General features: G+C 37.0%; 3 protein-coding genes across 11 annotated transcripts in view; 1 reads left to right on the top strand and 2 right to left on the bottom strand.

The window, feature by feature from the left end:
• The window catches only part of LOC129578623 (RNA-binding protein Musashi homolog Rbp6), a 380,177-nt gene extending 373,424 nt beyond the window's left edge, over nt 1–6,753 (bottom strand). For 3 of the 8 annotated variants that reach the window (XM_055467451.1, XM_055467454.1, XM_055467456.1), the window contains exon 1: nt 5,073–6,751. In XM_055467451.1, the coding sequence (XP_055323426.1) occupies nt 5,073–5,134 (62 nt within the window). In that variant the 5' untranslated portion in view covers nt 5,135–6,751. Of the gene's footprint in view, nt 1–5,072 lie in introns of all 8 variants that reach the window. The other 5 variants (XM_055467452.1, XM_055467453.1, XM_055467457.1 and 2 more) reach the window with 4 other exon arrangements.
• A 2,006-nt stretch (nt 6,754–8,759) lies between these two features.
• Nucleotides 8,760–11,211, top strand: LOC129578621 (F-box only protein 28). Its single transcript, XM_055467447.1, has 6 exons — nt 8,760–9,043; nt 9,234–9,361; nt 9,448–9,568; nt 9,680–9,929; nt 10,032–10,210; nt 10,426–11,211. Exons 1-6 carry the CDS (start codon nt 8,960–8,962, stop codon nt 10,708–10,710), a joined length of 1,047 nt encoding a protein of 348 aa, XP_055323422.1. The 5' UTR covers nt 8,760–8,959; the 3' UTR covers nt 10,711–11,211.
• A 51-nt stretch (nt 11,212–11,262) lies between these two features.
• LOC129578622 (uncharacterized) lies at nt 11,263–12,992 on the bottom strand. 2 transcript variants are annotated; one of them, XM_055467450.1, is made up of 4 exons: nt 12,620–12,992; nt 12,381–12,504; nt 12,098–12,300; nt 11,263–11,394 (listed from the first exon to the last, which is right to left on the bottom strand). In XM_055467450.1, the coding sequence occupies exons 1-4, from the start codon at nt 12,919–12,921 to the stop codon at nt 11,376–11,378; spliced, it is 648 nt and encodes a 215-aa protein (XP_055323425.1). In that variant the 5' UTR covers nt 12,922–12,992; the 3' UTR covers nt 11,263–11,375. The 2 variants fall into 2 exon arrangements, with proteins under 2 accessions (XP_055323425.1, XP_055323423.1); XM_055467448.1 differs by lacking the exon at nt 11,263–11,394 and having other exon boundaries at nt 11,660–12,300.
• Nucleotides 12,993–13,124: the final 132 nt, after the last annotated feature.

The raw sequence follows: 13,124 nt of genomic DNA, 5'->3' as shown, positions 1-13,124 counted from the left end.
TCATACCTCCTCTTCATTTCTTTTGTGTTGCTTCTGTACACATTTTTCCGTTGTACTTTAAATTTTATACATAGACATACATCACCGCACATTTCGAGAGGCGAGTAAGTGTGATGCAAAAAAAGGGAGAATGAATTGAAAATTCAATAACAATAATTACAACGATTACCATTTTTCTTCGTTTGCTGCTGTTTTGTACAGTATTTTGCTTTAAATTATTAACATCTCATTCATTCAGCGCAAGAAGTGTTTAAAATCGGTCGTTTGTACGGCAACATTGGTGGTATGGCGGCGGTGGTGGTGACGATAGGAAATGACAGGTATTTTTCTGTCTTTTTCGGTACATTTCACACCACGCCGTGTTAACGAAATGGCTTTTTTTCTCTGTGTCAAATGATATAAATATACACATTTCTTCTCCACTGGCATTCCATTTGCATTAAATTGAGTCAATTTTTTACTCTCGTCGGATAAAAAATGAATGTGAATATGAGACAAATGCAACAGTTCCATTGAAAATGTTCGAATTGAATCGAATTTCTTTCATTTGTCGTCGCATTGTCATGTAATGCATCCAAAGCATTACTCTTGTGTTCGTTTCTCTCTCTCTCTCTCTCTCTCTCTCTCTCTCTCTCTCTCTCTTTCTCACACTCAGTGTTCACAATCAACGATTGACCGTAGCCGAGCACGATTTCGTGAACAAAAGGTGTGAGAAAAACAAACTCGCATAAAGGGAATAATGCATCGAAACATTGGTACAGATTTGAATCGAGTAAAACAGCTAAATACAACGGAATAAGAAGCGTATTAAGCAATTTGCGATAGCTAAAAAATCAAGTGGACGCATTGAAAGTGACGTCGAAAGTAATGTGTAACGAATCAATTGCGTCATTCAAATAAACTGCTGTTGAGTTTAGTTATTTGCCTTCTTCCCGTGTGTGATTTTATTTACAATATTTCGAGATCTGCGGACTTATCGGTAATATAGTTTTCAAATGAAATTGTGTGTGTACACATGCATTGATTGGTGAGAGATCACAGGAGAAAAATTTACAAGCAGAACATGGCTTATCAGCCGGACACAAGGCGCGATTAGATGTAATGTAAAACGATTCTAACAGAAAAACTAAATTTGAAACGAATTATGTAATTTCATTCACGCAAAAGAACAATTTCAAAACAAAAGAATATGGGACATAGTCCAATTGATGTTCCGTCGCCATTTAGCCAATCGGCAGAGAGAAAGGGAGTGTTTGCCTGTATTTATCGCTGATAAATACACAAATAATAACAACAACAACAACGTATAGACAAACCGAGAGCAAGAACAGAAAAAAAAACAGCAACAACATTACTAATTGTTATTGAAAATGCAGAATGAATTATAATCAATGGCGATGAGTGTGAGAGACAGAGAGCGCTAGATAGAGAGAGAGAGAGAGAGAGAAAGAGAGAGGAGGTAAAGTGAAAAACGCATCGATACAGATAAAATCATGTACTGTGTGTGTACTTCTATTATTTACCATACGAATTAAAAACATGTGAAGCGCGCGCGTACAGAATGATTGAAGTCAAGTGTATGTATGATTGGAATTAAAGTTTTCAAGTCATATTTCAAATAAAATGAAATTAATCAGTATTGAGTGAAATGTGCATCAGAGATGAAATTGAAAAGACGATTGCACAGGCACAATGTGCTGGTACTTGCGACGTGCTCAGAAGCTGGTTTCTCGCTTGCTCGCACACACATGTGTGCCACACCACCCGATTTATATGGAGAAACTACATGTCAAAAACTAAAATAATATGAATCAATTAAATGAAAACAGAACTGACAAATGAACGGATGAATTCTTCGAGCGAGAGAGAGAGAGAGAGAGAAAGAGAGAGAGATGAGCATCTCTGTTTGGCAGGCGACGGCGGCGACAGCGGTAGCAGCCATTCAACAAATAAAAACGGCGCTCGCTTCGGCACGGCACATTCGCAGAGAATGAATCGCTGCTACATTCAATTCTAGTTATTAAAATCTATTAGTGTGAATGTATTAATTTTAATTTTAACCAATCATCCGCGAACAATACCACAGCCATCACAATTCTCCAAAATACGAAAAACCCGATAAATAATTCCAATTGATTATTTTATTGACGATGACAAAAAAAAAACATATCTTATTGGAAGAGAACAAAAGAGAAAATGAAACAAAACGACGTAAACATTTTTGTGTTTCAATAATTCTGTGTTGTTCGCTTTCGAAGAGGAACATTTTCATTGTCGTTTTTGTTGTTGTTGTTCTCGGAATTGAATGTGGCTAAAGAAAAACGCAAGAGCGCGACAGAGAGTGGTTTTGTTATTTTAACCAAATCCAAATTGGTTTCATTGGCTTCAGTTTGCACATAGTTGAGCGATGATGTCGTCGATTTGTGCATCACTCGCAGTAGCATTTGATTGCACATAATTTTAACTCGATCGGATGCATGACTCTCTCGACAGTTATTTGAATTCAAAGCATTTCGGAACAATTTGAAAAACTGTTTTTGACATGATGGTTAAAATAGCAATGTAGCGTATCAAGTGAGCTACTGATGAGTCAATGAATTGATGCGCATAGATAGCGGTAAAGTGTATAGGTGTGTTTGTCTGTTTGGTTGGTATGTGTACAACCGAAAACTCATCTTAAAGTAGCAACAGTGATTGTGATCGGTTGGCCACATGGTTGCAAACAAGGATTTCACCATCAAATCAAATATTTTCATCATGCGCTATCGTTCGCTACACCGTAACCATCGTCACATTGACCGAAAAAATAGCATTCGTTGCGATTTTCTGCCGCTCGATTCTTCTCTCATTCTTTCGAGTGAACACAGACACAGAGATAAAATAGAGAGCAGAGCAAAAAAGCAAAAAAAAAAAAACCGACGAGAAACAAAACGAAACCGCAAACAGAAAACGACAACCAGAATATGATCGCCATTTGAATACTCGGTAAGAATGTGTGTAATATCTATGCTGAACACAATCATGTACATCGGTTGACAGGGGCAATGATATATACAAGAAAACATAGAGAACGTGCGAGCGAGAGAGAGAGAGAGAGAGAGAGAGGCAAATCGAGCATTGTGAATACTAGGCAAAGTGGAAAAAAGAAGAAAACATATAATATAATGGGCTGAAGACGAAACGAAGGAAAACAAATGAAATAAACAAACAGAAAGAAATTTATGGGAGAACATTTAAAAATACAACAATCAGTTCGTATTGTAACCGACAATGACAGCTTATGAACCGAGACATTTAGATAATATTAATATCATTTATATAATGAAGATCATGCACGACTAGTAGATAAGACGATTTTCAACTGTCTGCGGCTCGACCTTAGTGTGTGATAAACTGACGAAAGACCGACAGACATCATAAAACAATTGTAAAGTTTAACGCGAAGGAATGAACGAACAACGAACGAACAACGAACGAAAGAGCGAGAAAAAAATACAGTACAGATGGGGGAAAAATGAATATGACAAAATTGGACGATTGAGAAAACGAGGAATTTTATAATTTAGTTGGGTTTTACTTTGTGTGTTCGCTCAAATTGAAACATTTTCAATTTTCTTTTGAACCAACAAACGAAACAAAAAACAGAACGATTCCAACTAAAAACCACTTAAAATCACCCGGTTGCGATCGAATTTCACGCAAAAAATATCAAGCTATATCCATTCATGACGAACATAATATACTCAATAAGATTCTCGTTAAACTCAATATATTGGTTTGGGGTAAAAGAATAGAGAAAAGAAAAGGAAAGAAAAGAAGAAGAAGAAAACTCGAACGCGAGCGTTTAATATTTTAGTGACTGGCGTTTCATTTGTGGATGAGCAAAATGCTATTGCACAACGTGCACGTGTATCCCGTTTCAAGTATGTGAAACTGTTCGCTCTTCAATTTTTTTCTCGGTGTTTTCATTTTTACAACGCTCGCATGATGTGCGCCATGAGCGTGTGTGTGCATGTGTGTATCGGCCAGAGAGTGAAAATCGTTTTCGGGCAAAAAAAAGCCATTCGGACTGCGTGAGCGAGAAAGAGAGCACATTGTTGAGAACGACAGAGTCACAAACGCAATCCAAGTGATACGCGAAACGATAAAGGACAGCGCCAACCGGTGTATGCGAAAAGAGAGAGAGAGCGAAAAAGCGTGGAGAGACAAAAAACGAGGAAAATCGAGAAAATCAAATGTCAACGTGCGATGCGATTTATATGCGGAGCGGAAGACTCAAACAACAAGGATAAAACCGTCCTGAAAACTTGATTGGAATATCGGTTTTTATGTTGTGTGTGTGTATCAATCTTTGCAATCATTACTTGCGCTTAAAAACACTCGGCGTTGTTTTTATTTCCATTCTCTGTAGTTCTCAACACGGCATAAGACATCAAGTCCTTCCGGCTCACAAATACATGCTCATGCGACCGTTTTGTTTTTGGTCGCCTTTGCACGATGTCGATGCGGTTTGTTTTTATTTTGCGTTCATTACACACGGAGGGAATATTTCGTTTTGTGAACTCTCTGTCACTCTCTCTCTCTCTCTCTCTCTCTCTCTCTCTCTCTCTCTCTCTCTCATTCTTTCTATCCACATATCGCACATCCCACTTACTCTCTTCCATTCCATCTCAATCCCTCTATACCCCTTTCTATTTATCTATCGCTCTCTCTCTCTCTCTCTCTCTCTCTCTCTCTATTCCTTCCGCTCGTTTCATCCTTCTCTCTCTCTCTCTCTCTCTCTCTCTCTCTCTCTCTCTCTATCTTTCTCTCTCGCTCGCAAAATGCACCGTCGTCGATGCGAACCAAATACAGATAACACATGTGCAACGCAATGTCATAGCATGTAATAATAAAAATTTACGAAGAACACACAATTATGTAATATAATTGGGGTAATTCCTTGCATTCGCCATACAGTTTTCTGATTCACTTGGTCGGTGTACAGTACTTGCTGGTGGTGGTGGTGTTGCTGCTGCACACACTTTTATGGTGTTAATCGTTTAACCAAAACCGAATGTAAACATACATACCCTGGATAATTTGGTACTTCGGGCGATCCAGAAGCCAACTCCTGCTGAACTTGATGCTCCATATCGAAATGGTTCTGCTTCCTTTTTTCTATCGCTTTCTTTGTTTTTGTTCTTTCTATTTTTCTTTTCTTCTTCTTTTGTTTCAATAAAAAATTTCTTAATTTAAAAATCACAATTTGTTCTGGACCTGTTTCTCGTTTATTTTACTTATTTATGTCTTCAGCTGAAAATTGTTATTATATCGAAGCGAATTCGTACGAGTTGTTATCGACTATTTGATTATCCTTTTTGAACTTGGTAAAATTTCTTATGAAAATTACTTAAATTACTGCGCTTAATTTAAATTCTTGTTTACTATTTCTGTTTCAACTAGCGAAAATTGTGGAAAATCAGTTCACAATTGGATGCAGTTTTATTTAGTTTCCAGTTAAATCAATTGATGACAAGCTCCGTAATATCAATTGAAAAAACAAACAAACAATGATTATCGAACACTTGCAAATAAAATCCTCAATAGTCAGAGGAATCTTCTGTTCGGTGTCATGAATTTTTATTAACTTTTTTTTAAATAAAAACCAACGTTTGTTTCTTTTTTATTAAGAAAAAATAACACACAATACTCAATTAAAATCAATTCCAAATATTTCGTTTATTGTACAGTTTAAATGGGTCTCACTTTTTTTATGGATGCGGCTTTTAACACACACACACACATATATATATATATATATACACCGGAAATTCAATGCAAATTCAAGTGATAAATCGAGTGCAATTGATTATCTTTCACAGAAAGATTCTTTGTCACATTCGTTTAATATGATTTCTGTTCCGTTGACCGTGTTCTATGTATTTAATGTCACATGTGAATGATGAAGCAAACAAATGTGGGAAAAATTAGAAGAAAAAAAATAATCAAACTAATTCAAACGATTTTGATCAAAGTGTAATTGGGGTATTTCACCAAACAATTGACTGTCTAACTAATTCAATGTTTCGCACCGATCGTTATCAGTTTTCGAAATGAAATCGCACATGTTGTCTGTCACTGATGTCAATTGTGTTTCTTCGTCGTTCACGCGCTCGAATGTTGTTGCCGGTGTTTTGTTTTGGGTAATCTTGCTTGCTCGCTCTTTCTCTCGCTCGCCGAACGTTCGGAATCCAAAAACGCGGGCTGTTTGTCCGTTATCAGGCAATCGGTTCCGAATTGTGTGTTTGCGAGTCGATTGTTACTCACTGTGTGCTTTTTTAAAGTTTCTTGTCTTTATTGTTTCGCTCTTTTTTTCTCTCTCTCTATCAATTTGATATTAATTCGTTGGCGAATGTGTGATGAAATCAAAGCGTGTTGTTGTGATTCTTACACCATTTATTACATTTGTCGCTCGCTCTGGCACTGTATGATGATTTTTATAATTTTCCGCGTTTTCAATTTTTTTTTTTAAATTCTTTTCCAAATTTTTGTTTGTTTCATTCGAAACAGCAAACTACTACAACTACAAAACAACTAAACCGTTGTGAACAAGGTACAGAGGGCTACGGTGTCAAACTTTCCGAATTAGTCGATAAGTACTCTTCAACTATCAAATCGTTACTGTTCGTCTATACTATGTACAAAGTGAGTTCTAGGCAAAAGGCCACCTCGATTTTTCTTTTTTTTTGCCCATCTCCTCAAATGTTTCGCTATTCTACTGTGTGAATCCACACAGTTGGCTGGCTGTATGCTATAGCTGCTAGAGTGTGCCACAGTGCGAGAGAGATTCGAACGGAACACGAGAAACAAGCAAAACGCATACCATCACAAACGTACCCATCGCATGCCGTCGTTTCATATTCAAACATACATACATATACATGCACATACACACCGCATACACACGGATCTCCTCAGCAGCTCTCACATCGGAATATATCGCTCACTCTATAGTATTTTTGTTATTCGAAACAGAAAAGCAGCGAGAAAAAAAACCACACACTTTTCGGTCGGTATATATCGTATCGCGTTCTCGTTCATTCAACAAAATAAGCGCTTCGCTCTCAACATCACATGCTCACGTGTGCGCCATACGCTCTCCGTTCGGCACAATCGTTGCACAGTCGAGAATATACACACACCAAAAAGTACGTCAGTCAGTCAGGCAGGCTCTCTTCTCGATTTTGTCTCTTCTATGTTATGTTCTTTGCTCGCTAGCCGAACCGAACTACATCTGCCCTGCATGCTATTTCACTTTTCATACTCATGCTCTCACTCCCTCACCTACTGATATCACAGTTCAGTTTCCAACCAGCGCTCTAGTTCTTTCTTTATCCTGCTCTCCTTCCATTCTTATGCTGCTGCGTGCTCTCGCTCTCTCTCTCTCTCTCACTTTCCCACACTTTTTCCCTCGCATCACATCAAATGCCACTATCATAACAGCACAACATTTTCATTGTTGTTCTTCTTTCTCTGTATTCGCCAGCTCGAAATGTGCTTTTTATTGAGATTATTGCTGTTTTCGTATTGGAAATTCAATAGCGGCAGTAGAAAATGTCGATTGAAAAATCACGTTGGATACGGTGTGCATTGTGTGCAGTTGTGCATATGCAAGTGCAGAAATACACATTCACAGACACAAGAACCGACCGAGCGCGCGCTTCTTCGTTCGTTGCGAGCGAGCATGCAAGCGAGCTGCTCTCCGTTTTATGCATGCTGCCGTTGCCTGCATTATCTCTATAGAGCCTTTGGTATATCTATAACGGTGTATATGAAAACCCATCAGCGTCAATGGATAAAATATACGTGTGATGAAAGTGAGCGAGAGAGCGAGAGAGCGAGAGAGAGAAATGCTGCCGAGCCGCAATGTAAAGCATTTTCAATTTATATGCAATTGAAAAAAAATTCTTGTGCTGTGGCATCGTGCGGTGTAGCGTGCGCGCATATATGTCAAGACTAATACGTAACATCGAACTGAATCGAATGAATAATGCAAACAAATAAATAGAAAGAAGAGAATAAAAAAAACACCGAACAAGAATATATATTGCACATGATAGAGCTAAAAGATTCAATAATATACGAGCTCGTGTATGGTTTAATAGGAAGAAGAAGGGAACCAAAAGCAAAAAAAAATGAAATAAGGATTGTAAGAAGCGGGTGAAATCGATGAAAAAAATCATTCGGCAGTGTGCATGCACGCGAAAGGACAACTCCGAATGATCGGATGGAAGGAACGAATGGAACGGAGCACATTTTGATTATGTAATACCGAGAAAAGTTGGAATCACGGTGCTCAACCCATTCTCAATTTCAGTCATTCACATCAGCTCGTTATTGGTGTAGGTTTTTTCCTTACCATTTTGACTTCGGGTCTGTTTTTTTTCTCACCACATCGATTCTAATTCGAATATGGAGATTTTTCTATTGCTTCCAATTTGATAAGCCCGTGTTGAAAAGAATTTTCTGTTCAGTGAACGTCGTTGACAAATGACACATCGCAATTTTTTTTTTTTTTTTTTTTCTAATAAAATGATGAATCGACGAGTAAAAATGAATTCTATGTTGATTCTAAACCATTTGGAAATATCAACATTCAACCGTACACATGATGTGGCTGGTGTGTGTCTGCATTAACTGCTGCGTAAAATTTGAATTCACCAAACCGCACTTAAGTTGGCTGCGAATCGCCCTTCTATTCATTTTTTCTGCGACTGCACTTTTTCACACTGAACTGTCAATCTCAATAAAAACAAAAGACAATCAGTTTTTCCTTTTTGACTTGTATTGGTGTTTTCTCACACGTTCATTTGTGTATAAACGATAAAACTGCAAAACTTTGGCCAAAAAAAGTCGAGTTTTGGTTGCTGATCGCTCATTTTCATGTTACAAACGTATTGACCGAATATTTATCGCCATGAATCTACTGGATTTACCCGATTGTATGCTAGAACAAGTGCTGGAGTTGTTATCCTACGACGAAATTGCTAAACAACGTATCGTAAGTCTTTGTATTCCAACCACACATATGATTGATTGCAAGAGAAGAAGAAGAAAAAAAATAAGGACGAATCAAACTCATAGCCAAGAGCCTAGCAATGATTTCGATGTGTTTTTTTTGTTCTTTCTTAGTTTGGGTGTTTTATATAAATTTCGTTGTTTTTTTTTCTGCGTTTGGAACGATGTCATAGGTTTGTCAAAAGTTCAATACGATATGCCAAGGTTTGCTGAATGTTGGTTTCCACAAGATGATCAAGCACCACGGTCATCTGATGAAACTGATCAAATCACAGCTGCCACGCCGTGAATCAGAACGCAGGTGAGTCACATTTACATCAAATCCGATTGGTTTAATGCACATCGTATCGGTGTTGATTTTCATCCATCTAATCAATTTGTACATAGAAACCATCCATTGGCCAAGCACTCCGACGTGCTCACATGCATCGAGACACGCATTTCCATGTTATCAATGACATACACAAAATATATAGAAGTCAACTTGTGCTGCTTCATTCCAGGAAAGGTAAGAGTGTGCATATTTGATTTGTACATCACATGACAGTTCGATGTTTGATTTTATTCTCTTTTTCTCTCTTTCTCTCTCCTTCTCTTGCACTCTCGCTCGTAATTCAAGGTGATCGATGAGGTTTTACATGTGCTGTGCACAATCGCGCATTCAAAATACACAAAATCAAGCAATTCGGATAAGTGTTTCATATTGGTTGATAAACCGTTACGTACACATGAGGTGTTGCAAGAGCTGCGCGATATTTCATCAATGGCCATTGAACATTTTGAAGAAAAGGTGGCACCGACTCTCAAGAAGGCCTATTGCGAATTGCCAACTCGATCATTGCTGAACGGTTCGACCGTTCAATTCCAATGTAAACAAACAATTCTAGCTGCTTTTTCTAGATTTTACCACTTTATTTTCTTTAACTCTGAAAAAAAAATCATACTTTACCTTCTCTTATTAATTTAACCAGATACACCAACAGACACATCGTTGAACGCATCGGGCTTGTCATTGCCAGCACTTTACTCACAATTGCAACAAAGTTCTGCATCATCATCGCCACAAAAACCGATCGCTGCAAGCCCAGTTGATCCATACCAAAGCAACTATATTCGCATGGAACGGAAATTCAAGACAGCAATGCGAAAGGTATTTTGACTCGGACAATTTTAAATCTATCTACTAAATGGACTCGATTCGATTTGCAATTGAAATGTCAAGGATTTAACGAAGAATTAGAATTGCATTTTTGCATTCGATTGAAGCTATGACAAAAAGCAATTACTACTTAATTTACAACATTTTTCACAACTGTCAAAAGCAACCACTGATCTAACATTTCATTGTTTTCTTTTCACAAACAGTTGAACAGTGTCATTGGTATCCAAAATCGGCAGGCACAGAAGCTTCGAAGCTGTTCGATGCAGATAGATGAGCTAAATGCACAGGTGATTGATTTGCGTCGCCGTCTGGAGGAATCGAACAATTTGAAGAATCCATTGGAACAAATTGCAACGGTGGTTAGTGGTCGCACCACTCGGTCAACAGCTCAGCGTAATATCAAGCCGCGAACTGCCACAATCATTTTGAAACGTATCGCCGAAACACAATCGGAGGCACCAATCGCAGCTAAAAAGACCAAACATTAGACGGTACCACAGACTGCAGGACTCAATTTCATTTTAACCATTGTCAACACATACACACCCAACAACATTTATGTTTTCTTCTATCTTACCCATTTACTTGAATTTAATCCCCCTCCCCCATTAGATTAGGCTGATTGGAAAACAAAAACAAGCAATTCACACATTGGTTTTGGCGAATTAAAGAACATTTTTTCATTTATTGTCGCTTTTTATTTGAAGCAAATTTTTTTTACAAAAACAAGGGAATTCACCTATTTTGATGCAACAAATAATTTTATTTCCTTATCAATACAAGAATTTACAGGACTTAGGCGCATTCGAAAGTTAGGATAGACCCATTTGATAGCAATTTCAAAAAGTTAGGCAACATTTGCTCACAAACAATGCATAAATAAAATCCAATGAATTCCACATATTTTTTAACATAATCTTTGGACGCGTGTTTCTGTTTCGGTCATCATTTTTGATTTCATAAAATAAAACGTTCTTTCAACTGAAAAACTAAAATGAATACTGTTCAATATAAAAAATGAATTGTTTTCACTCCTTCTGGTCTTGTTTGATTCACGAATCGTATTGAGTTTGAAATATATTATGAATGTTTGTATTTTAGCACTACGATTATGAGATCAGATTACCAGCGGCGCAAGAAAAAAAAACCAAATTCAATCTTCTGCATGGCCGCTAAATGAATGAAAATAAATCAAAATAAGGAATCAATTTAGAAAAATTAAAAACAAGACCGCAGAGCGGAGCATTCTTGAGTTTTTAGTTACTTAATCTATTTTGTTGTTTCACAACAAACTATTTTTTGGCGCACTACATGAAATGTATTTCATCAAAGTAACTTTGAAGTAATATATTTATTTGCAAAATGAATTACAAGATCTTGGTTTTATTTCTTTTTTGAAATATACTGCCTTTGGTTATTAAATAAAAAATATGAGCATTGAATCTAAAATCACTTTAATTCTGTTCAAGACACAGAAAATATTATACGAAAAATTAATGTAATTTTTAAACAACATTTGATAATAAAAATTTGATTGGCGCTTTAAGATATTATGCACCTATTTGTCGTTACTGCCACTGTTTTAAATTAAATAAAAAATATGAGCATAAAATTCAAATTCACCATAATTTGTTTCAACACTCAAAAAGTATCTAGACAAAAAAAGCAGATTAGTAGCTCTACATTTCATGTAGTGCTAAAAAGTGTAGAAATTTGAATAAAAATAATCAAACATTTTCCACGAAGAATCAAACACCACGCTTGCTTCGAAAAAATGAGAATCCAAAAGTCTTTAAATCTGCTTGGTTTAAGGTATTTTGCTCTAAACAAGAAATTAACAACGATTTTTTTTTTGTTTTTTTCCTTTTGTTATACCTGTCTCGACCAGATGAATCCGATGGAGGGGAAGGAGTCGGGTCATTCCGATATACGGGTGACTCCGACGATTCTGATGGAGAGTTACGCCTGAATATAAATCCCTTTGTTTCACAGTATCTTTCTGCTTCGAAAGGAGTTTCAAACTTCAACAGCCCGAATAATTTGTCGTTTGAGTGGTTCGAAACTGACACACTCTCAACCTAGGGCGAAAAAATAATTTAGAAAAAATTCATTCATCGAATTGAATAGAAAAAATCAATCAAAAATTCGTTTTATTTACCCTAAATCCATTTTCCACTAATTCACGCCTGATATCACCAGGTTTAACGTCTTCCGAATGAACGGTGATACCAACCTCATTAAAAAGAATCGCTGGGTGCCCATTATTCACTGCAATGTGCCATCTAAAAAGAACAAATGAAAATGTTAAGTAAGTTAATGATATTAAGATTGAACTTCTTCTTTTTTCTTATCTCTCTGTTGAAAAAAGATAAAATGAATAAGAAAATTCCAACTAACCTATCTTCATTGTGTCGCGAAGAGGATGCTTCGCACTGATGTGCTTCATTGCCTCGTGAAGTGGATGCTTCGCACTGATCTGCTTCATTGCCTCGTGAAGTTGATGCTTCGGACTGATCTGCTTCATTGCCTCGCGAACTTGATGCTTCGGACTGATCTGCTGCATTGCCTCGCGAACTTGATGCTTCCCACTGATCTGCTGCGTTGTTTTCGTTTCTGTCGTCATTTTCATTGTTGCTACTGTTTTCTTCGTCTTCAACATCTTGCGAAAAATCTTCTTGCAAATCTTGATTGCCTGCCATTTTCTTTCGTTTTATTCGGTATTTTGTTCATGATACAAAAACTAAAGTAATATCTTTGTGCTCGTTTCTGAAATATGTTTTAAGCGCACAGATATGTGTCACATTCGATGACATTTGGTCTAAATTTAGTACAAACGTACTGTACTAAAGCTGTTTTCATACACATTTTTCTTGTTTTCATTGTTTGGGGGCAGAAAAAGAAT

Source organism: Sitodiplosis mosellana, unplaced genomic scaffold (assembly GCF_009176505.1).
Source record: "Sitodiplosis mosellana isolate CC-2019 unplaced genomic scaffold, AAFC_SMos_1.0 Smas_scaffold_6226, whole genome shotgun sequence".
Lineage (NCBI taxonomy): Eukaryota > Metazoa > Arthropoda > Insecta > Diptera > Cecidomyiidae > Sitodiplosis > Sitodiplosis mosellana.
Note: the sequence above shows the minus strand (reverse complement) of the source record. Positions and strands in the feature narration are given on the sequence as shown.

What these genes read in the sequence shown, in the direction of transcription:
- LOC129578622 (XM_055467448.1), bottom strand. Translation starts at nt 12,921, where the DNA reads ATGGCAGGCAATCAAGATTTGCAAGAAGATTTTTCGCAAGATGTTGAA. An exon ending in TCGCGACACAATGAAGATAG is followed by an intron (nt 12,505 to 12,619) that starts GTTAGTTGGAAT and finishes TGTTCTTTTTAG; the next exon opens with ATGGCACATTGCAGTGAATA. An exon ending in TAGTGGAAAATGGATTTAGG is followed by an intron (nt 12,301 to 12,380) that starts GTAAATAAAACG and finishes TTTTCGCCCTAG; the next exon opens with GTTGAGAGTGTGTCAGTTTC.
- LOC129578621 (XM_055467447.1), top strand. Translation starts at nt 8,960, where the DNA reads ATGAATCTACTGGATTTACCCGATTGTATGCTAGAACAAGTGCTGGAG. An exon ending in CGCCGTGAATCAGAACGCAG is followed by an intron (nt 9,362 to 9,447) that starts GTGAGTCACATT and finishes ATTTGTACATAG; the next exon opens with AAACCATCCATTGGCCAAGC. An exon ending in TCAAGACAGCAATGCGAAAG is followed by an intron (nt 10,211 to 10,425) that starts GTATTTTGACTC and finishes TTTCACAAACAG; the next exon opens with TTGAACAGTGTCATTGGTAT.